Source organism: Caenorhabditis elegans, chromosome I, assembly GCF_000002985.6.
Source record: "Caenorhabditis elegans chromosome I".
Lineage (NCBI taxonomy): Eukaryota > Metazoa > Nematoda > Chromadorea > Rhabditida > Rhabditidae > Caenorhabditis > Caenorhabditis elegans.
Window position 1 is genome coordinate 13,651,453 of NC_003279.8, and position 26,880 is coordinate 13,678,332.

The 26,880-nt window shown below is 35.2% G+C and overlaps 6 protein-coding genes, 1 long non-coding RNA gene and 1 pseudogene across 11 annotated transcripts; 4 read left to right on the forward strand and 4 right to left on the reverse strand.

The window, feature by feature from the left end:
- The first annotated feature begins 1,071 nt into the window (after positions 1–1,071).
- linc-1 lies at positions 1,072–1,275 on the forward strand. Its single transcript, NR_131395.1, has 2 exons — positions 1,072–1,113; positions 1,161–1,275. It is a non-coding gene; the product is annotated as a long non-coding RNA linc-1 (long non-coding RNA).
- A 221-nt stretch (positions 1,276–1,496) lies between these two features.
- On the reverse strand, positions 1,497–2,252 carry rpl-31 (Large ribosomal subunit protein eL31). Its single transcript, NM_060990.8, has 2 exons — positions 2,139–2,252; positions 1,497–1,813 (listed from the first exon to the last, which is right to left on the reverse strand). The coding sequence occupies exons 1-2, from the start codon at positions 2,231–2,233 to the stop codon at positions 1,540–1,542; spliced, it is 369 nt and encodes a 122-aa protein (NP_493391.1). The 5' UTR covers positions 2,234–2,252; the 3' UTR covers positions 1,497–1,539.
- Positions 2,253–2,556: 304 nt separating this feature from the next.
- Positions 2,557–6,715, forward strand: sac-2 (the record flags this gene model as incomplete). 3 transcript variants are annotated; one of them, NM_001265277.2, is made up of 6 exons in its annotated part: positions 2,557–2,732; positions 2,783–3,445; positions 3,502–3,954; positions 4,728–5,107; positions 5,786–6,350; positions 6,397–6,715. In NM_001265277.2, the coding sequence occupies 5 exons, from the start codon at positions 2,783–2,785 to the stop codon at positions 6,685–6,687; spliced, it is 2,352 nt and encodes a 783-aa protein (NP_001252206.1). The 3 variants fall into 3 exon arrangements, with proteins under 3 accessions (NP_001252206.1, NP_001364672.1, NP_001252208.1); NM_001377672.2 differs by lacking the exons at positions 2,557–2,732; positions 2,783–3,445; positions 3,502–3,954 and having other exon boundaries at positions 4,749–5,107; positions 6,397–6,687; NM_001265279.3 differs by lacking the exons at positions 2,557–2,732; positions 2,783–3,445; positions 3,502–3,954; positions 4,728–5,107 and having other exon boundaries at positions 5,916–6,350; positions 6,397–6,687.
- A 3-nt stretch (positions 6,716–6,718) lies between these two features.
- On the reverse strand, positions 6,719–7,676 carry cox-4 (Cytochrome c oxidase subunit 4). Its single transcript, NM_060993.5, has 3 exons — positions 7,528–7,676; positions 7,347–7,476; positions 6,719–7,295 (listed from the first exon to the last, which is right to left on the reverse strand). Exons 1-3 carry the CDS (start codon positions 7,657–7,659, stop codon positions 7,030–7,032), a joined length of 528 nt encoding a protein of 175 aa, NP_493394.1. The 5' UTR covers positions 7,660–7,676; the 3' UTR covers positions 6,719–7,029.
- A 302-nt stretch (positions 7,677–7,978) lies between these two features.
- W09C5.9 lies at positions 7,979–10,313 on the forward strand (annotated as a pseudogene). The gene is made up of 4 exons: positions 7,979–7,991; positions 8,231–8,291; positions 8,954–9,174; positions 10,198–10,313. Coding segments are annotated over exons 1-4 (411 nt in total).
- W09C5.12 (Leucine Rich repeat-containing domain protein) lies at positions 10,070–10,880 on the reverse strand. Its single transcript, NM_001265281.2, has 2 exons — positions 10,707–10,880; positions 10,070–10,663 (listed from the first exon to the last, which is right to left on the reverse strand). The coding sequence occupies exons 1-2, from the start codon at positions 10,848–10,850 to the stop codon at positions 10,421–10,423; spliced, it is 387 nt and encodes a 128-aa protein (NP_001252210.1). The 5' UTR covers positions 10,851–10,880; the 3' UTR covers positions 10,070–10,420.
- Positions 10,881–11,899: 1,019 nt separating this feature from the next.
- On the forward strand, positions 11,900–23,545 carry ints-4 (Integrator complex subunit 4/Protein SIEL C-terminal Ig-like domain-containing protein). The gene is made up of 8 exons (NM_060995.9): positions 11,900–12,257; positions 12,308–12,416; positions 12,482–12,885; positions 15,402–16,228; positions 18,083–18,776; positions 20,142–20,639; positions 21,553–21,907; positions 23,277–23,545. Exons 1-8 carry the CDS (start codon positions 12,085–12,087, stop codon positions 23,430–23,432), a joined length of 3,216 nt encoding a protein of 1,071 aa, NP_493396.1. The 5' UTR covers positions 11,900–12,084; the 3' UTR covers positions 23,433–23,545.
- A 1,257-nt stretch (positions 23,546–24,802) lies between these two features.
- clpr-1 (Calpain catalytic domain-containing protein) lies at positions 24,803–26,340 on the reverse strand (the record flags this gene model as incomplete). Of its 2 annotated transcripts, none has more annotated exons than NM_060996.3 (5): positions 24,803–24,981; positions 25,031–25,248; positions 25,542–25,620; positions 25,668–25,867; positions 26,258–26,340. In NM_060996.3, the coding sequence occupies 5 exons, from the start codon at positions 26,338–26,340 to the stop codon at positions 24,803–24,805; spliced, it is 759 nt and encodes a 252-aa protein (NP_493397.3). The 2 variants fall into 2 exon arrangements, with proteins under 2 accessions (NP_493397.3, NP_001391095.1); NM_001404215.1 differs by lacking the exon at positions 26,258–26,340 and adding an exon at positions 25,913–25,938.
- Between the last annotated feature and the right edge of the window lie 540 nt (positions 26,341–26,880).

The window sequence follows — 26,880 nt, forward strand, 5'->3', positions numbered from 1 at the left end:
ACCGTGTGTGAATTTTGGCGAAGAATTTGAATTTGTTAATAAGAAACCATGAAATTCAAAACAATATGCAGAAATTCGATATTTTCCCAAAAAATCTTAAATTTCAGCCGTTTAGAAAATTTTCTGAAAATTTTCATATTGATTTTTGAACTCCCCACCTATTTTTACGCCTATAGCCCAATTTTAGGATCTGAATTCGGAAATGGCGTCTAATTCGGTGTATTTTGGTACTGTAGTCGGTGTTTGCGTACTTTCGAAGCTACAGTAACCCGGAAAACTTAAAAATTGAGATAGCGCCTCAGGAATAAGTGCGGAAAGGGTGAAATTGAACGGAGAATTCAATTTTATGCATGAAATTGTTTAAAAATTTTGATTTCTGACAGAAAATGTGAAATATTTCAAAAATACTTAAATTTCAGGCATTCAAAAAATTTTCTGAAAGTTTTCATTTTGATTTTCGAATTCCTCGTACCTTTTACGCCTATGACCCAATTTTCAGCGATCAAATCGCAATTTTCGTAAAATTCGGTGTATTGGGGTACTGTAGTTGGTGTTTGCGTACTTTCGAAGCTACAGTACCCCGGTAACTCAAAAATTGAGCTAGCGGCTCGGGAAAAAAAGCGGAAGGGGTAAAATTAGGCGCTGAAATCGAATTTTGATATGAAAATGTTTTTAAATTAATATCTGGGGCTGAAAAACGTTTCAAAATTTTTTTTCTTCAATATTCATGAATTCAGATATCCTGCCGCTTTTGAACCTGAAAATCAACATTTCTCACAAAAAATCCTGCTTCTGAATAATTGCGGTAAGAAAATCCACGTCATAAATTTTTTATGACGTGGATTTTTGCAGAAACGTTTCTTTTTTTTTTGCTTTTATTTCTTTCAAAAACCATGAAATTTCCAGCTTTTCCAACTGAACTTCCGATCTTCGACCTGAACTGCAAACGCTAGAAATTGCAAAAACCCCCTAAAAAAGTATGCAAAAAACGAATGGTTTAGCACCCCGCGGGTGCAATAAACGTTCCAGTATAAAAGATTCCCAGTTTTTGTCCGAAAATCCATCATCCACCACTTCCTCAACATGTTCCGTCGTGTCTTCGTCCTCATCGCTGTAAGTTTCAATTTCTTCAGGATTTGTGTAAACCTAGAACATTCCAGATCCTTCTCCAAATCTTCATCGCCTCTGCCGATCACGTTACCATCAAGGCTCCAGTTGCCACGTGCAAGGTTGATAAGGACTGATTATTCTTTGTTTGAATAAATGAGAGCATTCGAAACTTTTTTAAAAAATCTGAATGAGGACTCTAAAGCAGACAAATCTGACCACGTGGCTGCAAATATTCGAGAATCGATTGAAAATCCCACTACTAGGAATCCGTACTAGAGCCTTTTCGAAGGAGAAATACTGTTTTCAAGGGAAAAACGACAGAAAATTCGAGTGAAAGCAACCTCTGAAACAGCTTCTGTTCTCCCCCAACCTCGAAAATCAAAACCTTTTTTATTAAAGGTAACAACAATTTTATTGAATCAACAATACTTATTCCTCGCTGTCAACGTTGACGTTGGTGAGTCCGTGGAAGTTGGTGCATGGAACGTAGGTGCAGAGGGTGTAGAGCTTTTGAGCGGAGTCCTCATCCTCGTTACGGCGGCGGGAGAGACGGACACGAACTCTGTATGGAACGTTCTTGATTCCCTTGGACCAGATGAACTTGTTGAGCTTGGTGTCGACACGCACATCGTTGGTCTTCATCTGGATCTTGGCGAACTTCTTGATCTCGTCGATGGCACGTGGAGCACGCTTCTTGGATCCGCTGAAAACGCATTATTGGATAAGAACTTCGCAAAATCATCATTTTTACCTCTGATTTCCCGCTATATTTCAACCGAATTTGAGGATGCCCCTGAGATCTCCGTCCGATTCTCGAATGAGAAACGAACGGCGTTTCTGGAGAGAGCCACTCACCAGAAAACGAGGCGGGTAAGCTCCGTTAGTCCGGCCACCGCGGTTCGGGCTAGAACCTGCTCATTAAAGAGCTGCGATGACAGGCGTGGGCCAACACACCGCTTCCAGGTGGAGCACGTGTTAGCATGTGAGCAGGAAATTTGAGCGAAAGATGGAAAATAGTGTAAACTTACATTCCTCTGATGCGGGCGTGGATGTGAATGGTGTATTCACGGGTGACGACCTCGTTGATGGTGCTGCGGGACTTCTTCTCGTTCTTTGGAGCCATCGCGACTTGACTGGATTACCTGAAAAATCTTAATTTTAAAATTAAACTAGAAACTGAGAACACAAGAATTATAAGGAAAAATGCATAAAAATCATAGTAGGAGCTTTATTTCAGAGAGAAAACATGATAATTATACGATTTACACATTGAAAAAATATTTTTTAAATGAAAAAAAATAAAAATTTACGAAAAAATCACAAATTTCCATTGGAAAAGCGTAAAAATTTTTAGGATAAAAATGGAAAACTCCATTGCAATTCCCTAATCGTGGCGAGACCCATCGAGATAAATCCATGCGCCTTTAAGAAAGTTCAACGGAGCATACTTGCATTATTTTTCTTTTGTGTTTATTTTCGCCGAGATGACTCACAAAACGGGACGATTTGTACAAACAAAGACCAAATTTTTTATTTCCAAATGCTAAATTGCTGATTTCCGAAATCGGCGTGTTAGAATTACAAAGTAAATAGTGGAAAATTGCCGGAAAACTACTGGAAAAGTGAGTTACAACTTCTTCTTGACTTCAAAAAAAAATCGCTTTGTTTTCAGATGATAATTTACACAACACCAACAGCTTTAATACTCGAAGAACAAGGAGAACGTGTGGAATTTGATCGCAGAAATGGGAAAGTACTGGAAAAACCGGAAGAATCGCTGGAAATCCTCGATCAAGATGTGGTTTTGTGCGGAAACGTCGAGTTTTTGATCGGAAAAATATCGTTTGACGAGCAGCATTTTCTGTTTTTCGTCGTCGATAGTTCGGTGGTAGCGTGTTATAGAGGAACGTCAGCCGAGAGCTCCCATTCAATCCGGAGAATCGAGCGGGTTATCGCGATAAATGTGAAATCCGATGGCTCCGTGATAAAATCTCAAATCACCCCGGGCTCCGGCACTAAATTAAAGCAAGGAACCGAGAAAATAATGAAGTTTTTCGCGGAAAAAGTGACAAAAGCCGAGCCCCGTCCGGCTTTACTGGATGATGTGCTCAAGCTGTTCAATGATTCGAAGGATTTCTACTTTTGTCGAAGCCGTGACGTCACAATATCCTCACAAAAGTATTTCGAGAAGCGTGAGGCTCATACGTCGGAGGATTCGTTTTTTTGGAATAAGAGGATGGTGGGAAACCTGGGAGAAGCCAAAATTTCCGATAAATTCACATGCCCAATTATGCAAGGATATGTGGCCACAAGTCAGCTGGAAATTACGGATCAGGTATTAAAAAATCCCACAAATTAATTAAATAATTAGATTATTGAATAAATTTCCAGATAAACGCCTATCTGACAATCACAATAATTTCCCGACGATCTACCCGCCGCGCGGGAGCCCGCTACCTACGACGTGGCATCGACGAGGCTTCCAACGTGGCAAACTTCGTGGAAACTGAGCTCATTTTGAACATTTTCGAGCATGAGCTCAGTTTTGTGCAGTGCCGCGGCTCGATTCCCGTATTCTGGTCTCAGCGTGGCTTCAAGTATCGCCCACCGCTAATTATCAATAGATCTGTGGAGGAGACGCATGGCGTGTTCACGGAGCATTTTAAACGGCTTAAAGCCCACTACGACACTCCTCTTGTGGCGGTAAGCCTCGTGGATCAACGTGGCAGAGAGCTTCCGCTGGCTCAGAGGTTTCTGGAGCATTGTGTGAAGGCCGATGATAATGACGTCACGTTTTTCTCGTTTGATTTGCATCAGCATTGTAGAGGGCTTAATTTTCAAAAAGTAAAATTTTTTGATTGAAAATAAAATTCGAATAAAATTGAATTGAGTGGGGCTTCACACTACAAACTACAAAATTTTGAGAGCCTCACCCATATGTTTTTTCTGATTTTCCAGTAAAAAAACTCACATTTTTTCTAAAATCAAGTTTTTTTGACAGAAAAAATAACAAATTTTGCTGGAAAAATCGATTTTTGTTCTAAAAACCTGAAACTTTTCATTATAGAAGGCTCTATTTTCAAAAAGTAAGCGTTGTAGTTTGAGTGAGGCTAACACTACAAACTACACAGATTTTGGGAGCCTCACCCAAAGTTTTTCTAGAGTGTCTTTGAAACAGAAAATCGTATTTATAAACTAAAAAAATGAGTATTAAATCGTTTTCCGAGTTAAAAACTTCCGAAAATCACTGAAAATATTGGTTGAGGCTCACACTACAAACTACAGAATCTTGTAGCCTCACCCAAATTTTCTCCCCAAAAATCGATTTTTGTTCTAAAAACCTGAAACTTTCAAAATTTCTTCAAGATTGCTAACTTTCTAGAGTCACTTTGAAACAGTAAGTCGTATTTTTAGACAAAAAAAAGTATTTCTGCCCGAGAAAAATGAGTATTAAATAGTTTTCATATTGGTTGAGGCTCACACTACAAACTACAGAATCTTGTAGCCTCACCCAAATTTTGTAGTTTGTAGTCTCTCAGCCTCAACCAAATGTCAATTTCCGCCTCAAATGTTAATTTTTAAAACATTTTTTTTCTAAAAAACGTTCCAAATTCCAGCTCCAAACGCTTATCTCCTCAATGGAAGAAACACTGAAAACCATTGGCTTCTGCTGGGTCGACAAAACCGGAGAAGTGGTTCAATCCCAAAAAGGCGTCGTCCGAACCAACTGTATCGACTGTCTGGACCGAACGAATCTTGTTCAGGGCCAAATCTCCCTGTTTGTAGTGTTACAGCAGGCTCAACGCCTCGGAATCTTCGGACCGCTGTGCGAACCGCCCGAAGTGCTCGTACAGACGATGCAAACGATGTGGGCTGATAATGGAGATGTGATATCGACGCAATACGCCGGAACCGCCGCGCTGAAGGGAGATGTGACGAGGAATGGAGAGCGGAAGCTGATGGGGGTCATGAAAGATGGATATAATAGTGCATCGAGGTACGGGAAGCTAGAAAAAATGGCGAAAATTCGATTAAAATCGACTTGGTTGAGGCTCACACTACAAACTACAGAATTCTGACAGCCTCAACCAGAAAATTAGTTTTGGGTGAGGCTAACACTACAAACTACACTCTTTGTGAGCCTCACCAAAGTTGATCATAAGTTATTTTTTTCGAATTTTTCGGTAAAAAATCACATTTTTTTCCTTGAATCGAGTATTTTTGAAAGAAAAAATAACAAATTTGGCTGGAAAAATCGATTTTTGTTCTAAAAACCTGAAACTTTAAACTAAAAAAAGTATTTCTGCCCTAAAAAAATAAGCATTAAATAGTTTTCCGAGTTAAAAACACCAGAAAATCACTAGGAATATTGGTTGAGGCTCACACTACAAACTACAGAATCTCGTAGCCTCAACCAAGTCTCTGCCTCAACCAAATATCAATTTCCGCCTCAAATGTTCATTTTCAATACACTTTTTTACAATTCAAGAAAATAAAAAAGCACAAAATTCACACTACAAACTACAGAATCTTGTAGCCTCACCCAAATTTTGTAGTTTGTAGTCTCTCATCCTCAACCGAATGTCAATTTCCGCCTCAAATGTTCATTTTCAATACATTTTTTCTAATTCAAAAACATTCTCACACTACAAACTACACAATTTTCCGTTTTCAGATACTACCTAACACACACCAAAGATGCTCAACGCCAAAAAGCCATCAATATAGTGACAGGACAAACGGAAGCCGACGAAAATGCAGAAGAAGAGGAAAATGAGAAGGAAGAAGAAGAGAATATCAGTCGAATGGTGACTGAAACCATACAATTCCTGGTTCCAACCCAGCAAACTGTCATCGCTGGCTGGGGATTGATTAACGCATTCCAAAGTAGCGATGAAATCGACACAGTCGTCATATTAACCCGCTCCAATTTGTATATTGTAACCTATGAAATCGATGGAGAAAAGATGACTGATGTGCAAATCGTTGCGCTGGAAGATATCAATACTATTCAAACAGGAACATCTGGAAATAATCGACAATGTGCTCGACTGGAAACTCTCGAAGGTGTATTCATTTGGAGGCCATCTACTGTTCGGTTATTTAATAATACTGCAATCCGTCTGAAATCCTTGGAAGAAGCCAATGAGTATATTTCGTCGGTCGCTGAGCAGATTCAGGTTGGCAGGAATATGCTGACTGGCGCTGAAGGTTCAGTTGTTCCGGTGGCAAAGATTACGGTTTGGGTGGCTTGAGATTTTCAAAATCTAGAATTAGAAGTTTCAGATCCCTCAAATGTCGGTTCATAGAAAATCGATGGCTGCGATGGGTGCACTGTTCGGGAAGATCAAGCGAGTTGGGAAGCCATCCAGTCTATCGAAAAGTGCTTCCACAATTTCAACTGCTCAACTTCCAGAAACCGATGGAAACGAATCGGACGCATCGCAAAAATCGGATCACTTAATGACGAAAATCCTGAAAATGTCACAATTTAAATCAGATTCTCCCCAACCCGAACCATTTTCCTCGCTACTACCCGCTATCTCCGAGTGTCAAACTAAAATTTCACTTTTGTAAAGAAATAAATAAATTATTGCCTCCTGGATTTAACAGCAACATTCAATCTATTTATTTCTGGTTTACAGGGCAGCCCATCTCTCAAGAAGCCGAACCACTTGGAAAATTTGAAGAAAAAATTGGGGGAGACGAAAGAATTGGTCAGTGCGTTCGACCGCTAGGAGAGATTTACAGCTTATCTAGGTTTCAGATGAGGGTTGGGGCGATGAAGAAGAAGGTAAGCTTGAATGTTTGACGAGAGAGTGATGGGGCGGGGGGAGCGACGACAACCAAGAGAGAATTATAAAAACGAGAAAGAAGCTACAAAAAAATTTTATTTTATTTCTGCTGAATCTCTATATTTTACTTCCACTTCTTGTTCTCGTAATCGTAGTGTGTCGGTGCACCGAGGAATTGTCCCTTCTCGAGCACAAGCGCACGCTCAACCTGAGCCTCCTTGTACTCGTTCTGGAAGGTTGGCGGCAGTTCTGGGTACACGCAGACGTTGAGAAGAACAGCATAATAGGTGCAAAGTCCGAGCACGGAGAGGATAACGGCGGAGATCACCTTCCAGTATCCGGTTGGAGCCTCGAATTCGGACAGCGTTTGACGGAAGCTGTAGCGGTACACTGAAAACTTAGCAACATTTTCAAGTTTGTCGAGGAAAATTGAATACTAACAGAGCTTCTTCTCCTCAGCAGACAAGTTCTTCCAGTCGGCTTGCTCCTTGGCGCGAATTGGGGCAATCACACTGTCCTCCTTGCGGAATCGAATAGCTGGATACCAGTAGTCGAGACGATCTTGGTAGATCTGAAAAATAAATTAATTAAATTTAAAATTTATAAAATAAACAAGGCGTACGTTATCTCCATTTGCTCCGTATCCGACGAGCTCGCGTCCAGCGGCCTTATCGGGTCCCCAGTAGAATTCCTGTCCTCCGGACAGACGGGCGGTGGTGTGCACTGCGCGGAGAGCCAAACGTGGCAGCATCATTTGACGAGCCAACATACCTGAAATAAATAACTGGTTTATGGGTTGAAAATGCAGGAAAAACCAAAAAACAAAAGGTAAATCCGGCGTCAGTGTGGAGAAATGAAAAAAACATACTCAAATGAACTATTTTCATAATAAAAATGAATTTCTAAAGTAATTTCTAAAGTGGCCGACGGAAAACACCGATGGAAACGTGGAAGAGGATAGTTTTAGTCAGAAACGAACAAACAACAGAACACACGGGTGCAATATATTAATAATCAAAAACCGTTCTCTCTTCGTGTTTTAAGGATTAAACTAGCCGGAATACGAACAAACGATGGAAATATGTGGTTCCTTTTAATTTTTGCATAAAACTTGGCAAAATCTCCAGAAAAATCAATAAATTGGCAATGTAACAACGGCTCGCCGTTGCGGGCTGTTCACTCCGTAAATCGTGTTGACTGAGTAATCAACGTTTTACACGCGTTCAAGTACGCAGCCAATTGAGTCCAATAGAGCGCTCTTGCTTTTTGAATCTTTTGGGTGAAAAATTGAGAAAAACTTTTTATAAAAAAATTTATAAGCTCAGGCTTTGGATTTTCGCTTTTTGCGTCGAAAAATCGCCTCTACGGTGCTGGAATTAATAATCGGTGGGATTTTCGCAGGAAATTCTCTGGAAAAATCGATAAATTGGCGATTTTGGCCCAAAAACTCTGAAAAACGCTGGATTTTTCTGAAAAAGGGCTTTAAATTTGTCAAGATGAGCGGAAGAATCTGAAAAATCGATTAAAAAACTCAAGAAACTGGAAAAAAATCGAAAAAATCAGTTTTATTGCGTTTTTAAATGAGTTTTCCCAAAAAAATTGGAAAAAATACGATTTTTCATTGAAAAATTGAATAAAAATACAAAAATTAGGGGGTTTCTCATTATTTTTCCGAAAAATCGATAAAACGTTGCCAAAAAGCTTCAAAAAGCAGATTTTTAGCAGTTTTTCACTGAAAATCCTCAAAAATCCCGACTTTTCCGAGAAAAAACAACGAAAATTCGATAATTTCTTCCCAAAACCCTTTTTTTCTAATTTCTCACAGAAAATTCTCAAAATTTAAAAATCTACCTATTTTAAACAATTTTTCTGAAAAATTTGAGAAATTTCATGTTTTTCGCCAAAAAAAAGCCATTTTTTTACGAAAAAGTGCTCTAAAAAATCGATTTTTCAGCGAAAAATCAAAAAAAAAACAGCTGTTTTTATTGATTTTTTTTCCCTAATAATTGTAAAAAATACCAAAAAACCCTCAAAAATCACGAATTTAGCTTCCAGATCGGTGGCCAATTGACGAATATCAACAAATATCAGGATTATTATATATCCGCAAAGAAAATCAATATTCCCGGCGACGAAATTCTCGAGATTTCGTCCGGTAGAGCGCACTCGCTGATTCGAACCAATTTGGGCGTTTTTGCGATTGGTGATAATAATTTTGGGCAATGTGGACGGAATCCTGAGAATATGGATTATGTTGTGGGCTCTGAAGGTACAATATTTGGGATTTTTAGCTAAAACTAAGGCTTTTAGGCTTTTAGAGCAGCTTTTAGACCCCAAAAAAGCTGAAAATCGAGCTCAGCGTAGTTTTTTACCCCAACACTGCAACTTTTTCCTCACGAGGGACGAGGAAAAGTGGTTTCTAGGCCATGGCCGAGGGGCCGACAAGTTTCAGCGGCCATTTATCTTGCTTTTTTTCCGCGTGTTTTCTTTCGTTTTTCACAGCTTTTTCCCGTTTTTTCTTAATAAAACTGATAAATAAATATTTTTTGCAGATGCTAAAACAATTTCCAAGTAAAAAAATCATGTATTCAGTGGGCAAGCAGCGGTGAAAGTGGGCATTGTAATATGATGGATTACGGGAATACAAAACCTAAACTTTTTCTGAAACATGATACATATGCTGCTTAAATGCTGAGACTACCTGATTTTCATAACGAGACCGCTGAAAAAGTCGAGATTTTCGCACAAAAAGTTGAATTTTGGAAACCTCAAAACTTTTTCAGCGGTCTCGTTATGAAAATCAGGTAATGTCAGCATCTAAGCATCATATGTATCATGTTTGGGAAAAAGTTTGGGTTTTGTATTCCCGTAATCCATCATATTGCATTGACCACTTTCACGCTGCTTGCCGACTGAAAACATAATTTTTTTACTTGGAAATTGTTTTAGCATCTGCAAAAAGTATTTATTTATCAGTTTTAATAAGAAAAAACGGGAAAAAACTTTTCCTCGTCCCTCGTGAGGAAAAAGTTGCAGTGTACTAATTCAGATCTTCGTCAGACTCGAAATTTTGATGAAACGTGCGGATATCGAGTAATACTACAATCCAACGGATAAAAAATCGAAGAAGTGTTCCTCTATTCGAATTTTGAAGCAGTTGAAGTAGATATTGAAATCTTTTACTATACAACGAGAAAATTGTGAAATCAATTGATGTGGGAGATCTGAAGATCGGAAAAATTTAAGATTATACAATTAAAAAAACGAGGAATGAAAAAATGATAATTTTAAGAGGGGCAAATTAATCGAGCTTCTACTCTTGAAAATATCCGCCCCGATCTCCGCGTCCACCGCGTCCTCCGCGTCCAATACGCATCCCATCAGGCCCACGAGGCTCATCTCGATTGAGAATCAAGATCTCGGCTTCAACGTCGGCTCTACGGAACTCGTTAACCTCGAGATTGGGCTGCAGCAGTACTTGAAATACTCGGGCTGCATTTTCCTGTGGAGTCCTATCATCGATAAGTGTGCAATGGATTGTCAAAGAAGCCAGATTGGGGAACTCTCGGAGGGGAATGATTCGATCGATTGAGTGGATTGTAGTTCAGTGTCAATGTCGTCAACGATGGGCAGCTGGTCCTAAGTTGCTCAAAATCCGCTTCTCTAAGATTGTTTGAGGAAGCATCGAGAACTTGAACACGCTCAAAAACATTCATTCCTCGGAATGTTGCGATTTTGACGTTCGAAATTTCCAGTGACTAAAAATACCATGTTTGATTTAACGGTGCCTAGACAACTCACTGTGATGTTTGGATGACCGGGTAAGTCTTGTATGTTGCCAGATACAGCATTCCGAATAACCAGGTCTTCGACATTTTCGAAGTTGAACCCATTTTGTTCGTAGAGCTTTTTTTGCTCTAAGTAACGATCGAGAATCGACTCCATCAGAAGGACTGACGTGGTCTCTAAAAGACTGGTAGATTTTTATGCGATCTCTTAACAAACAATCGTATTTTTCAAGAGAATGTATACAAAATCAATGAGAATTGACGTTGGAAGTATGAAAAACAACTGAAGCCAAATTGATCTCTTAAAAGTTCCAAGATATTATCAGAAAAACACGATCGCACAAAAATAAGCAACGACGCAGTGGAACAGTGGAACTCCAACTAAGACGCAGTGGAACTCCAACTGACTAAGCTTTATTTGAACTGCGATCAGCAGTGGGCGGATATTATCCGAAATATCCGAATCAGCCGATCGAATATTTCGGATATTTTTATCCGAAGTAGCCGTTATCCGAGTTTTTCACTAATATCCGAAATTGCGAATATCCGTTTGGCGGCTTCCACGGATATTATTATCTTGACTGCTACTTGTTTTATTTCTTATTCGCAAAGTTACGCACGTTTAAATAATATTTATCGTAATTTCTGGTATACTGGAATACAAAAATGAATAATTTTATTGAAAATCTGGTTAAACAATTCTTTTTTCATTCACTTTTAAAGTTTTTTTCGAATATATTCTTCAAAAACTCGAGAAATTATTATAGAAAAAATACGATCGCACAAAAATAAACAACGACGCAACGACACTCCGCTATTTTTAAGCCCCTCCCACGATTTCATTTGCACCGAAATGTGGCGGCCGCAGTGCAAATGAAATCGTGGGAGGGGCTTATGGGGTTATTCAAGTAATGTAGCAGAATGTATTTAAATACATGTTTTTTTTACTTGAATACAGTTGTGACGTAATTTTTCTACACTTTTTAATTTTCCGACATTACTTGAACAACCCCATTAAAAATAGCGGAGTGTCGTTGCGTCGTTGTTTATTTTTGTGCGATCGTATTTTTTCTATAATAGCAAACATTGAAGCTTTGTTCAAAATTTTCCGTTTTTCGTTGATTTTCACGTTTTGAGCGAGAGAGCTCGGGCAAGTGAGAGGTGAGAGACGACGAGAGCGACTTGCTTGCGCATTTCACGCGCACGAGGCCGTGATAAATATTTGAAATAAAGAAGTTCCCTCCGTAAATCGTGTTGACTGAGTATTCAACGTTTTGCACGCGTTCAGGTACGCAGCGAATTGAGTCCAGCGGAGCGCACTTGCCTTTTTTACATTTTTAATGAAAATATTTTCGAAAAATACATTGCGGAACCGAATTTTCCAGTGAAAAATGCTCACCAGAGCTCCTCGGAAACGTGAATTGCTCGGCGAGCCACAACTAAGCCAGCCTCCATCGAAAAAGAATCGTTTGGATAAACAAGCGGAGCGAAGTTTTCGAAGAAGGAATCTACAGGAGGTTCTCGATGAGCTGTGCCTTCGAGTGGAGAGTAACGATAGACAATTGTAATGAAAATTGATTTGAAGAAGCTTAATTAATTAAATTAAATTTTTAGAACAAATAATCTCATCCGGGAGATCGACACGGAGCATGTACGGGTTATCAGAGATAAGGACTTTGCGAAAAGCTGCACAAAGCTCATCAAAGCTTGTTTGACCTCAAAAGTAACATTAAAAACTACTTAAAATCTCCTAAAACTATAAAAAACGATTAAAAATCTTAATTTCAGATCGAAACAGTCTCAAATAAGATGTTTGCCTGTTTAATGGGAATGTTCGCACGTGGATCTTTACAAAGAAGAAAGGATTTCGTGTTTTCCCTCCAAGAAGTCTGTGAAGGATTATCCCAAGCAATCAAAGAGCCTGCAAAGATCCTTCCGGATCCCAGAAGAATCGTAGAAACATCGAATTTCGACTCGGGCGCGGAATCCGACACCGATTCAGAAGCTTCCAATAAAAAACCGGCGGATTTTAAGCCAAGAATCGAAGATATTCTGCCGATGGATGAGGAGGAAGACGAGATTTCAATGATTGATGCGTTGTATTTGAAGCCAAATTTGGATTCTGGAGTGCTCACGATTTATACGATGGTTCTCCGAGAGAAGATTATTCAGGCTGACGAAGTTCCGGAGAAGTACGGAATTTTTTAAATGTGAAAACCATCTAAAACTCGAGAAAATCAAATGGAATTTGGTTGAGGCTCAGGCTACAAACTACAAAAAGTTTAGCCTCAACCAATTGTTAATTTACACGTGGAAATGATTATTTCCGGGGTTTGAAGCTTTATGATGATTTTTTGCCAATTTTTAATACAGAAATTCATAAGGAACTGCAAAATCATTGAAATTCCACATTTTCTGTCATTCCCGGCCATTTTCAGTCAGAAATTTCTTCTAAAAATATAAAAAAAACAATGAATTTGTGAATTTTCGACCTAAAACGTTAAAAAAACGAGCATTTTTGCTGCTGGAATTGCCCAAAATTGATTGAAAAATATTGAAAATTGGTAAAAATCGCATTTTTGGTTGAGGCTCACACTACAAACTACAAAAAGTTTAGCCTCAACCAATTGACACGTGGAAAAAAGAAGGAAAACTATCCCTTCCAAGCATTATTCGTGATATATTGCATGCAAATGATGATTTTCTGTCAATTTTTAACGCAGAAATTTGCAAGTAATCTCAAAATAGTTTAAATTCCACATTTTCTGTCATTCCCGGCTGTTTTCAGTCATAAATTCTCTCTAAAAATAGGAAAACAGATGAATTGGTGGATTTTAGACCTAAAACGTTAAAAAACGAGCATTTTTGCTGCTGGAATTGCCCAAAATTGAAAAATATTGAAAATTGGTAAAAATCGCGTTTTTGGTTGAGGCTCACACTACAAACTACAACTTTTCTAGCCTCAACCATTTTAGAAAATCCTTGTTTCAACAGGAAAAATGTAGTTTTCTGTGAATTTTATCTGTTTTTAAACATAAAATTCATCAGAAAACGATGGAATTTTGTAAATTATTCAAAAAAGAAGGAGAATTCCTCGTTTTTCTTAGAATTTTCATGGTATTAGCGTGAAAAATGTGTTTTTCTGTGATTTTCGGGTTTGTTACCTACAAAAACACTTTCAGAAACAAGATAAAGTGATTTTATAACGAAAATTACTACAAATTTTGTGGAGAAAAATTCATTTTGAAGCTCAAAAACTCGAAGTTTGCTGTCCCCAAGCTTGGGTGAGGCTGAAAAATATTGTAGTTTGTAGTGTGAGCCTCAACCATCATTAAAATGTAGTTTTTAGTCAAATCCCATGTTTCAGTGGGGTTTTAGCGTAAAAAAATGCAATTTTCTATGCTTTTGGGACCTTTTTAAATGAAATATCTCTCAAAAAACAAAGAAATTATGGAATTGTTCCTGAATATTCCATTTTGTGAGCCTCAAAACTGTAGCTTTCATACATTTTCTAGGAAAATGCATTTTTCTGTGAGTTTCGGGCGTTTTTCATGCAAAAAACCAGAGAAAAGACAAAATTTCCGCAAAAAATGCTAAAATACCACACTTTCTTCTTGAAAAGTTGCGAAATTCGATGCTGAAACCCTTTATTCTTACAAAATTGGCTTGGGTGAGGCTAAAAGTATTGTAGTTTGTAGTGTGAGCCTCAACCAAAATTTGCATATAGTTTGTAGTCAAATTCCAAGTTTTTATGGGGATTTTAGCGTTAAAAATGCGATTTTTTTGGGAATTTCGGACGTTTTTAATCAGAAAATCAAAAAACAAAGAAATTATGCAATTTTTCCTGAATATTCCATTTTGTGAGCCTCAAAACCGGACATTTTCAGACATTTTACAGGAGAAAAATGCAATTTTCTGTGAATTTCGGGCGTTTTTCTTGCAAAAACACTCGAAATAACTAGAAAAATCACCGAACTTTCAGATTTCACATAGAAAAATGCGAAATTTCAGCTTACATTTGATTTTTATAAGAAAAAATGCCAAAATTTGTGTTCTAGCGGTTGAGGCTCACACTACAAACTACAATATTTGTGAGCCTCACCCATAGGTTGTTGAGGCAATTTTTTTTTAATTTTCAGTAAAAAAATCTATTTTTTTTTCTAGAATCGACTTTTTTGATAGGAAAAAACTTTTTTTTTCCTAAAAACCTGAAACTTTTAATTTTTCTGCAAGATTCAAGTCTTTTTGAAACAGAAAATCGTATTTTTAAACAAAAAAAAAGTATTTCTGTCTAAAAAATGAGTATTAAATAGTTTTCCGAATTGAAAACTTTCGAAAATCACTGGAAATATTGGTTGAGGCTCACACTACAAACTACAACAATTATAGCCTCACCCAAATTTTGTAGTTTGTAGTCTCTCAGCTTCAACCAAAATGCGTAGACCACAAACTACAAACTACAAAATTTCGGTGAGGTTCTCAAAATTCTGTAGTTTGTAGTGTGAATTTTTAGTTTTTTTTTTCAAATTGGAACAAATTGTTTGAAAAGGAACATTTGAGGCGGACAATGACATTTGGTTGAGGCTGAGAGACTACAAACTACAAAATTTGGGTAAGGCTACAAGATTCTGTAGTTTGTAGTCTAAGCCTCAACCAAAATGCGTAGACTTTTTCACTACAAACTACAATTATTCCCTTTTTTTTGCAGAATAAAACTGTGTGCTCGCCGTTCTCTCGCCTACTCCTCCATCTCCTCAACCGCCAACCGTACTGCAGCCATCGATTTCCACGTGGCACTTGCCATCTCCAGCAGCAGCAGTACCTCAGAAGAAGAAAGTGCGGCGCAATGCGAGTCACTACTGACACGTCTCGCCGGAGATCGAGATTTCCGAGTTCGAAAGTCAGCGGCCGAGGGATTACTGGCGTTGAGCAACGTTTTTAAGCTATCAAAAGCCACTTATCAGCTGGCAAAAACACATATGGCAGATTCTGACTCGGATATTCGAATTGCCGCCATTAAATTATTGATTTTTTATGCAAATCGAAGAGGAGAAGAAGAAATTGAAGGAACGAATAAAAAATTATATGATGATGCATTTTCTTCAATTTGTGATGCAATTAATGATATTGAAATAGGTGTCCGTGTTGAAGCTGCAAAGAAATTAGGAGATTTTGAACAAGTTTCCGAGGAATTGATCTACCAAACACTTGATAAGAAAATGATGAGATCTACGACAAATCAACAAGTTGTGAAAGTTCAACAATCCCTGTTTGCTCTATCGAAAAAAGCTTCTACAAACCGAGATCGGCGTTGGAAATTCGCGAAAAAAGCGCCAAAAATGCAAGAATCTCGTGGTGGATGGTCACGTGGAAAAGAATTGAATGCAAGTGTTCCGAGTGAAGAGGAAAAGAAGAAAAATGGTGTTGAAGGGGCTGAAAAGAATGATGATGATGATGATAATGAAGAAGAAGAAAGTATTATTCCTCATGGTGCATGTGGAGCTTTTGTTTCGGCGTTGGAGGATGAATTTATGGGTGCTTTTTTGGAACTGGAATTTTACTATTTTAAAACTGAATTAGGAAAATTAAAAATACAATTTTTTCGAGTTTTTAGGAAATTAAAATTGAAAAAAATTGGGAATAATTCTTAAGTTTACAGCAGGGCTGTGCGGCTGTCGGCGTTAGCCGACAGCCGAAAAAAAAAAGTAACTCGACTGTCGGCGCCAGCCGACAGCCGAAGTATTGGTTTTTTCGGCTGTTTAGAAAAATTTTACAAAAAAAATTCTCTATAAAATTGTCCAAAATATGCTCCAATCAGAAGGTATTTCATATATTAAAGCTAAAAATAGTAGTTTTTGACCGTTTTTAAACGTATAATTGAAAAATTCTGCCTGTGAAAGGAAAAAAGCTGACAGCCGACAGCCGAGAAAAAAATTAGCACCCGAATTTTTCCACCAGCCGCACAGCCTTGGTTTACAGAAAAAATTAGGTTTTTTAGCACAAAGCCTCAAAATTAACAAAAAAGTTTTTAAAATTGAAAAATCGGAAATTCTCAAAAAAAAATCAGCAAAATAAACATAAAGTCAATTCTTATTAAAAAAAAAAAAAACTACAATATCGGAAAACAAATCCCGAAATTTTTGAGTTTTTTGTTTCGGAAAATTGAAAAAATTGGGAAATTTCTGGAATTTTAAGATTTTTTTTTGAAGTTTCGAAGCCTCAAAATTAAAAAAATAGAAAGAAATATTAAAAATTAGAAAAAAAATCCGATATTCTCGAAAAAACTGAACGAATCGAAAAATGCGATATTTTTCTATAATTTAATTTTTATTTGGTAAAAAAGCTGCATTTTTTTTTTCAAAACCCAAAATTCTCTTGGAATTTGGAATTCTCAAAAATTACCGAAAGAATTAGCAAAAAATTCAAAAAAGTTCATTTTTTAGTTTTTTGTTGTATAAAATATTTTTCAAAATCAGTTTTTTTCCTAAAAAGCTGAAATTCGAAATTTGTAGACGTTATAATTTTTTTTGTATAATATAATTTTAAATTTTTCTACAATACGAAAAAAATTCGAAATTTTTGCAACTTTTCCAAAAAATACAGTATACTTTTTATTTAAGAAATTTACCGTAAAATACCATTAAATAGTTTTTAAAAACCTTACATTTTCGATTTTATCATTGAAAAAAAAGGAAAAATTCTCAATTTCCCACGAAAAATTGAAATTTTTTAAAACACTTATATTCGGTCATTACCGTCTTTTTCCTATCATTTAAACCAATTAAAAATCCGAAAAATTCATAGAAAATTTTTTTTGATTTTCCAAAAGAAAACTTAATTTTTTTTTCAAAACTCGAAAAAATCCGAAATTTGTTTGTTGAAGAGTTTTTTTGTTTAATTTTAAAAAACATTATAAAATACGTAAAAAAAAATTCTCATAAAAACTACAACTTTTTTTCAAAAATTCAAAAAATTTCCATTAAAATTTGAAAAAATTCCAGATGTTTCGAATTCTTCAACTTTAAAAATCTTAAATTTTCATACTTTTTTTTGAAAAAAAAAATCCAAAAATGTTTATGAATACAGAATTTTTCAGTTTTTCTGTTTTAAATTTTAAAAAAAAATTGGGTTTCCTCTGAAAAACCGAAAAAAAATCCGATTTTCTTCTCAAAAATGTCAGATTTGTTCCCAAAAAAAATTATCAGTTCAGATTTTTTTGTTGTTGTCTTTTTTTCTTTTTTTTTCATAAAAAATACAATAAACTTTTTAGAAAAAAAATGCATATTTTCGTAGGGAATTCGATTTTCTAATTAAAAACCCACAAACTTGAACAAAAATCTCGATTTTTTCCAAAAAAAATCCCTAAAAACTAAAATTTCCCATTTCCAGACGTGCGAAAAGCCGCAGTATACTCCCTTGGCCGTCTCGCCTGCACACGTCCAACATTTGCAGTTTCAGCATTAGAATATCTAGCTGATATGTTTAATGATGAAATGGCAGATGTTCGATTAGATGCAATTAATGCTCTAACTCCACTAATTGCACACGGACAAATTAATTCAGAGCAATTAAATGTAATTTCCAAGTGTCTAGATGATGCAATGCCAGAAGCACGTCAAGCAATGAGAGAACTCTTGAAAAGAGCACAATTTGTAGATTTGAATTGCATTGAAATGTGTGTAAAAGCATTATTATCATGTTTAAAGCGATTTCCAAAGGATAAAGATGAGATTTATGGATGTATGGCTGATATTGGAAAGAATCATGGTGTACAAGTACAATCAATTATGAGATCTCTACTTGATATTCATCTAATATTTCATACACGTGAATCATCGATTGAAGATCAAGAATATGTTGGAAAGTTGATTATGGTGTTGAATGCGGCTGCTTTTCAACCATCAATGGTTCATTTTATGCCTGAATTCGTTCATCGACATTATCGATTTTTGAGAAATGCGTCGCCGAATTTGGTTAGGCCTATTCGGGTTTTGGATGAAGAGAAACAGATTGGAAGATGTAGTAAATCGGATGAAAAGACTAATGAAAAAGCTGAAGAAGTTGTTATGAATACTTATTATAGGTAATTAACCATGTGTAGTTTGGAAAAAAAAATTGAAAACTTTCCAAGAAAATAAAAAATCGTAAAAATTATAACAAAGAAACTAAAATTAAATTCTTATGGTTTTTCTCAAAAATAATCGAGAACTGTTCAATTTTTCGTTTCTTTTTTTTCGGAAATTATCATAAAATTAAACTTTTCGGTTTTTTTTTGCGGATTTAATCGGAAAATTGTTTAAAAAAGGAAAATATTCGATTTTTTTCGGTGTTTTTGAAAATAGTTTTAAAATTTTTTAAAATCAAAAACTTTTCGGTTTTTTCAGACATAATCAAAATAAAAATTCCAGAATTAAATTAAAAAAAGGAAAAAAATTTAATAAAAAATCGAAAAATACCAATTTTTCGGTTTTTTCAGAGATTCTTTGAATACTAAAAATTATTAAAAATTATTTGATTTTTTCGGTTTTTTTCAGAAAAATCTAAAAATTTTTAAAAGAATGAGAATTAAAAAAAAAATCGAAAAAGGAGATAATAGGTACATTCTAAAAAAATTTAAAAATTTAAAAATCAAAAAAAAAATTATAATAAAAAAACAAAAATTTTTGATATTTTTGGAAATAATCGTAAAATTGAAAAAAAAAATCTTTAAAAATTGTTTTTAAAAAATGGAAAAAGTTCAATTTTTTCGGTTTTTTTCCAGAGATAATCAAAAAAGTTTTTTTAAGTCACACAATTGAAAAAAAATTCGAAAAAAAAATCAAGACTTTTTCGATTTTTTTTTTCGGTTTTTCAGAGATACTTGGAATATTGAAAATGGTTTTAAAATTTTGATTTTTTCAGTTTTTTTCGAGAAAAAAATCTTTTTTTTTTTCGTTTTGATTCTCGGGGAAAGTTTTTAAAAAAATTTTAAAATCGAAAAATACCGATTTTTTGGGTTTTTTCAGAGCTTAAAATTGATATATATATATTTGAAATCTCAGAAAAAAAGGAAAAATTGAAAATTGTTCGCTTTTACTAAAAAAGAAAATCGAAAAATTGGAAAGAAACGAACATTTTTGATTTTTTTTTCGGTTTTTTTCTGGAAAAATCGAAAGTTTTCGATTTTTTTTAAATTCAAAACAATTTGCTTTTGACATTAAAAATTGGTATATTCCAAGAAAAAAATCGTTTGGAATATTTGAAAGTAAAAAAAACCTATTCAAAAATCCACGTGGAATTATTCTGGAAATTCAACATTTTTCAAAAAAGACCTGGTAAATCCTATATATCTATTGCTAATTCAGCATATACTGGAAAATCGGAAAAAAGCAAATTTTTGTGAAATTAGCCAAAAATTTATTTACTTTATCGATTTTTCGAAAAAAAACTTAAAAAAAAAGATTTCCAGACTGTGCAACGTCACCGCAACCGCTCAACTGGTAGATCGAAACATTCAACGAGACGAGATTTTCCGTGATACCTCTGCAATTTCTCTGTATAATTCGTCGGTTTCCGGTGCGGCCCGTCTCATTTTCTGTTTGGGAGAAGTCTCATCACACGTGGATTCCATCACAAATACAGTACTACGTGGCGGTGAATTGACAAATGTAAAGCAATTGATTGGACAAAGTATTGAGGATATGCAATCAATTGAACATCAATTCTCAGGAATTTCAATGCAAATTCATTCATATCTTATATATTGTAGAGTATATCTATCATTTTTGGATATGTTAATATGGATGATGCAAGTGATGACGTCACAAATTGATGTTTGTAATGCTGGACAATTGATTATTCAAGATTCGAAAATTATTATTGAAGATGGACCTTTTCGAGAGATTTCTGATGAACTTTCCACGTTTTTAGCATCTTGTGAACAAATTTTCTCGGTTGGAGATCAAAGGTAATGATGATGATTCACACTACAAACTACAAATGAAGCATAGCCTCAACCAATTCACAGTGAATTTGGTTGAGGCTTAGACAACAAACTACAAAATTGGTCTAGCCTCAACCATGTCGAAGTAAATTTGGTTGAGGCTCAGACTACAAACTACAAAATTAGTATAGCCTCAACCATGCCGCACTGAAATTTGGTTGAGGCTCAGAATACAAACTACAAAATTAGTATAGCCTCAACCAAGTTGTAGTAAATTTGGTTGAGGCTCAGGCTACAAACTACACATTTTCTTTCGGAAATTTTTGATTTTTATCCTGCTTAAACCTAAATTTGTGTCGTTTTTCCAAAATTTTTCAATCAAAATTCAAAAACTCCCAACTTTGACTACAAACTACATTTTCAATTGGTTTTTTTGGCTAAAGCAAATATTTTCAGCTTGCAAAATTGGATTTTTTAACGAAAATGTTCAGTTTGTATACAATTTTTTCAAAAAATCATAGTTTTCATCATGAAAATTGCGGAAAAAATTCGAAAATGCTTTTTTTCCTACTAAGACTACAAACTACACAAACTACGAATCCACGTGGACTATACACATTCAAAAAAATTGAATTTTTAGCTCAAAAAATGAGTTTTCAGTTGGAAATTTCGATTTACAAAGCATTTTTTTACAAAAAATTTCAACTAGCTCAAAATGTCAAAAGTAGCATTTTTCGTTAAGAAAATTACAGAAAAAGCTCATTTTTCAGCTAAAAATCTTTGAAAAACTCATGAATTTCTACTTAAAACAGTATTTTAGTGCACACTAAAGTTGGTTGAGGCTCAGAAAAAGTGTAGTTTGTGGTCTCTGAGCCTCAACCAACTTTATCGATATCTATTGTACTTCAAAGTCACCCTAATAACATTTAAATTTCAGAAATCCGATTGGATTGGAGGAAAAGCGAAAAATCATCACTCCAACAACACTAGTAAATCTTTTGGATAAATCAATTCCAAAACTTCCATTAAAATTCCCATCCGCTGGATCAATTCATCTGAAATATGCTCGAATTACGAATCCAAATAAGGACTCGGCCGTTGAAAATGTGCTCAAATTCTTTGCTCATTTACCACATGGAATTCCATTGGAATTTGATTTATTTAATATGAAGGTTGATGAGCTGGATTCGGTTAGAATTAAAACTGTTCATCCGGATGGACAATTTGATGTGATGCGACCAAGAATTGAGGAGATTCGAAATGAAAATTCACATTTTTCAGTTACAACTCAGGTTTGTTCGGAGGTTTTTTCGGTTTTTCTCGCGAGAAAAAATGGTTGAAATCGATTTTTTTGACTAAAAATAGTTTGGTGAGGCTCTGAGACTACAAACTACAAAGTGGCATAGCCTCACCAAAACAACTTTTTTTTGGGTCATAATTTCGCGTTTTTCTCCATTTTTTAGCGATTTTCTTGCAAAATTAGAAATTTTGCCATTTTTCTGTGAAATAGTAGGTTGAGGCTCAGAGACTACAAACTACAAACTACAAGTTCCTCAGTCTAGACTAGTCTCACCCTTAAGTTTTTTATCAAAATTTCGCGCTTTCCGTCATTTTTTCACGATTTTCTTAAAAAATTGTTACAAAATTAGAAATGTTGCCATTTTCTGTGAAAATACAAGGTTGAGGCTCAGAGACTACAAACTACAGGATTTCTCAGCCAGCACCCAACCATTTTGGCCCAAATTTCGCGATTTTAGCCATTTTTTCACATATTTTTCACAAAATCGTTTATAAAATTCGCAAAAAAACGCTTCAAAATTTGGAATTTTGCCTTTTTCTGTGAAAAAAAAAACCGAAATTTAAAAAAAGCTTTAAATTTTCACTAGAAACCAATCAAAATTGTTGGGAGAGGCTCAGAGACTACAAACTACAAAGTGGCATAGCCTCACCAAAACAACTTTTTTGGTCATAATTTCGCGTTTTTCTCCATTTTTTCACGATTTTCGTACAGAATCGTTGCGAAATTAGAAATGTTGACATTTTCTGGGAAAATGGTAGGTTGAGGCTCAGACTACAAACTGCAACTACCGTAGCCTCAACCAAATTTTAATTGTAAACAGTTTTCCACGTAACCTTAAAAATAATTTTTTTCTTGTTTTAGATGACTACAAACTACACATTTTGGAATAAACTCAATTTTTTTAATAATAAAAAAACCCAAGAATTTCCGCTAAAAACCTATAAAATTTGTTCGGTGAGGCTCGGAGACTACAAACTACAAAGTGGCATAGCCTCACCCAAACTTAGTTTCCTTCAAAATTTCGCTTTTTCTCAGATTTTTTTTACGAAAACCTTGCAAAATTTGAAATTTCGCCAGTTTTCTGGGAAAAATACCGAAATTTAAAAAAAAACCTTCAAATTTCACTAGAAACCAATGAAAATTGCTCGGTGAGGCTTAGAGACTACAAGCTACAAATTCCTCAGCCTCACCCAAACATTTTTGAATCCAAATTTGCGATTTTTTCGTGTTTTTCAGAAAATCAAAAGTTTTCGGCTTTTCCATGAATTTTTTAGAAAAAAATCTGAAAATTTCCTTGAAATTAAAGCTTTTTTTGAAATTTTTTTCTTTACGATAACTAAATATATTCAATATTTTTTCAGGTAAAAGTAACATGCTCATCCCCGTGGTCAGAACCTGCAGAAATTGATGTAATAATCGGAGTTCTTGCAAATAACATCTTTGTTCCCCTATTCGCATCCCCATCATGCTTCTCATCAGCCCATGTTCGTGTTCGTATTCATCCACATTCCCGTTGATAAATATCACCTTTTTTTTTCGTCATTTATTTTATTTATTGATTGATTTCCAGTGCTTATATAAATTACTATTTGTTTTAAGAAGTTCTTACTGTAATTGAAGTTTTAACAACATACAATAACAACAGGTAATTATTACATTAAAATACTAACTTTAGAATAAAAGAAACTATTAAAACTTTAGTGTTCGGCAAATTGACAGTTTCTAAAAAAGACCTTATTTTAAAGGAACGAATTTTTTGGACCCCTTTAAAACAAAGTTTTTGAGATTCATTTGAATTCGAGATCAATATATTATTACCCAGGTACAAAGTTTCGCGATTTCCAGGATTAGAGAGTTGCTTTTCTAAATACGTAACTAGCGTGTAAATGATATGTAATTTGTATTTTTGTATTTAAAAAACACTGAAGGGTCCTAATTCTCCCATCCCCATGGACACTGTGGTGGCGGCCCCCCCCCCCCGGGCCGTCTAGTTTTGAACTAACACTAAAAGTAAGGGCTAACAAAAAATTTAACTCCATACAGGCCCCAATCAATTTCGCGAGTATTTTCAGACTTCCTGCCAGGAAGTTCTTAGCCGTTAGCCGAATTATCCGTTAGCCGGTTTTCAAAAAATCGGCATTAGCCGATTTATCCGTTAGCCGAAAAAATCGGTTATCCGCACACCCCTGGTTCCCATCTCGGTTGACCTCTGAAAATCGTTCCAGACTAATTTATAGAGCAATGACGTCACAGTTACATGTTAATTGAATGTTTGATACTTGCAACATACATCATCTATGACAGCACCAAAGAAGAAATAATTTCATCATGAAATGTTTTCAGACTTATCCAAAAACCAGGAATACTACTTTTTGAAACAATTTCCCCGCTGATTGTGCTCTTTCTTTAATGGTTTCAATAGATGCTAGCTTGTAGTAAAGCGGCAACGCACCTTTGACATCATCCGCATAGTTTGGTATTCTTCCAATGCGTCTCGTCTGGCCACTTCGATCACAAGTTCGCAGTTAGTTTCAACAACTATATTTAGGATTCTGTAGAAAAAAATACCGTTTTTTGTTTGAAGTCTGAACTCTGATTTGATGTTTATTTGTGTGTGAAAAAGAAGAAAATGGCTTTAAAATTAGGGTGGTTGAACGGAAATTATGGAAAATCGGAACATTTAAAAGACAGCCTAAAAGGCTCACTTGGTCTTTTTCATAACTTTAAAAAATTAAACTTAAACAGATTTGTATACAAATACGTGAGTTGCTATATGGGTACGACTGGCCGGAATTGAGAATTAGGAATCCCTCCGAAAAATGAAATTGGATTTATTTGAAAGTTCAAATAAACGCTCACAAACTCTCATTGTTCATAAAAAATAGACTTACTCTGTGTTCTTAGTGTTTGCAACAACATTCCTTCGAATACGAATTTCCTTCCATTTCTCACGATATTGACAAACAGTAACATATTCAAAGTATTGAAAGAGCTCACTCATATCAATCCAAAAAGTTCCAAATTCCGAAAATCCCAAGTCCACCGCACACCAATCTTCACGTATTTCTGAAATACTACCCAATTCAGTTTTGATAAGTTCCCAATGAAGACTTGCCTTTATAACTGGGTAAATGACCCCATCTTCTAACGCTCTTAGGTTTACCAAACGGTCCAGAACCCGCAAGTAAGATTAGGCGGTGGCCCATGTATACTTGAGCATCCAAAACAGAATACTCATGACAATCACGAATACCATATTCTTCGAGAAGTTGTTTTTTTTCAGATTCTTCTTCAATTGTTGGTGTGCTAACCGTCAGGATAAACTTGGAGTTTCTGAAAAAAAATTACGTTAATAACAATATAGTGATTATACAGACTCTTTTTTTAAATTTTTTTTTTGGGAAAACGACAAAAAATGGAAGAGTAGTTATAATTGATATCAAAAGGAAAAAATATAAATGTTCCACTTTTGTAAAGAAGTAGTTCAAGCAGAATGTATTAAATAAAAATGTTCCAAAAGGGTATTTTTGTCTGAAAAGCGTAAAAATAGGTTATTTCGGATTATACAATTTTAACCTCTGCCGTATGATAAACCTTTCCTTCAACAGATAATTTATAATACCTACCGATTTTCCTGAATAAACTCCCACACACGATTTTCATCATTATTGAATTTCTCCATAAAGACCGAAAATGTCATAGCACCTGTTAAAAAAATACAAGAATGTTACCCTAATACACATGCGAATCACCTGTTAGCTGTTGAAGCGCTATGCCTGCAACACCGCCACTTAGTTTCTCATAGCTTTTTCGAATTTTAGCAAATCCTTTTTCAATGAATGCAACCCATATTTGTTTCTTCACCATATATGCATATCTTTCAAATGAATTCGATTTCTGTGGCAAATGAAAGTCGATTTTCAATACTTTCCATTCTCCATTAATCAAAAGCCTGAAAAACTATCACTTATTTGAAGAAATTATGATTAAAACTAACCTAATCTGAACAATACCATGACTCATTGTGTACCATCTCTTCGGAATTATCTCGATATTAAGAAAAACAGACAGTTTTTGAGAAATTTTAAAGCTCTTTTTTTACCCTGAACATACGAAATTCTTTCCGTTTTCCTGAAACTTCACAGGCAAAGAAGGTAAGAAAAATTATGGTTTTTGGTGAAAGAACGGTCCAAAGCGACTAGCTAATTTAAATATTTACACAGCATTCAAGCAGTATTTCAAATAAAAACCATATCCGCCAACCCAAATTGCTCTTGTTGATCCTTACAGATTACCCGTCCCGACCGGCAGAACTGTAATTGTCGTTTAGCAATGAACTCACTTCAATGATTTCGCCAGCTTATCACATTCTCTATCACTTTCCATAAAAACAGCTTCTTTGGTGGGAAGCGGTGTGTACGACATTGTCGAGAAATAATTAAAATAATCCAAAATAATTGAATCATCATTTGTTTTGTTGGAATAATACGTTTATATAGATCACGTTTTTTTTTTAAATTTTGCATTTGTTTTTTCAAAACGAAAATACTTTTTGTAGAAGTATCATATGAAAAAAATATTTATTCAACAACAAGATCATAGGATAGCCTTTTGGCTATTGGAGCAACTCATGCATTCAATTTCTACATTCCTAATGATGGCTTGAACAAACAATCCCTGACTGCTCAATCAGATGATGGTTCCATGGAAGTTCTTGAAGAGTGGGGTCGTCAATTTAATTCAATAGTCAATACACGGCGTGTAAATTGGTACCTCTGGCCTAGAAAAAAGCTTGAAAAACAAATGTACGCAATTATGAAAATGCGCGTGGTGTTTGCGGACTTGACTACCGTAGTCCACATAAATTTTAGCAGTTAATACTTCCCGGTTTCGTTTTACATGATAATATCGTTAAATTTAAGCAAAAAATGCATTAGTTTCATGAAAAAATAAGAGAAACACTAA

What these genes read in the sequence shown, in the direction of transcription:
- rpl-31 (NM_060990.8), bottom strand. Translation starts at nt 2,233, where the DNA reads ATGGCTCCAAAGAACGAGAAGAAGTCCCGCAGCACCATCAACGAGGTC. An exon ending in CACGCCCGCATCAGAGGAAT is followed by an intron (nt 1,814 to 2,138) that starts GTAAGTTTACAC and finishes ATGCGTTTTCAG; the next exon opens with CGGATCCAAGAAGCGTGCTC.
- W09C5.12 (NM_001265281.2), bottom strand. Translation starts at nt 10,850, where the DNA reads ATGGAGTCGATTCTCGATCGTTACTTAGAGCAAAAAAAGCTCTACGAA. An exon ending in CCGGTCATCCAAACATCACA is followed by an intron (nt 10,664 to 10,706) that starts GTGAGTTGTCTA and finishes TGGTATTTTTAG; the next exon opens with TCACTGGAAATTTCGAACGT.
- ints-4 (NM_060995.9), top strand. Translation starts at nt 12,085, where the DNA reads ATGCTCACCAGAGCTCCTCGGAAACGTGAATTGCTCGGCGAGCCACAA. An exon ending in GAGAGTAACGATAGACAATT is followed by an intron (nt 12,258 to 12,307) that starts GTAATGAAAATT and finishes TTAAATTTTTAG; the next exon opens with AACAAATAATCTCATCCGGG. An exon ending in GCTGACGAAGTTCCGGAGAA is followed by an intron (nt 12,886 to 15,401) that starts GTACGGAATTTT and finishes TTTTTTTTGCAG; the next exon opens with AATAAAACTGTGTGCTCGCC.
- cox-4 (NM_060993.5), bottom strand. Translation starts at nt 7,659, where the DNA reads ATGATGCTGCCACGTTTGGCTCTCCGCGCAGTGCACACCACCGCCCGT. An exon ending in ACGGAGCAAATGGAGATAAC is followed by an intron (nt 7,477 to 7,527) that starts GTACGCCTTGTT and finishes TTTATTTTTCAG; the next exon opens with ATCTACCAAGATCGTCTCGA. An exon ending in TGCTGAGGAGAAGAAGCTCT is followed by an intron (nt 7,296 to 7,346) that starts GTTAGTATTCAA and finishes CTAAGTTTTCAG; the next exon opens with TGTACCGCTACAGCTTCCGT.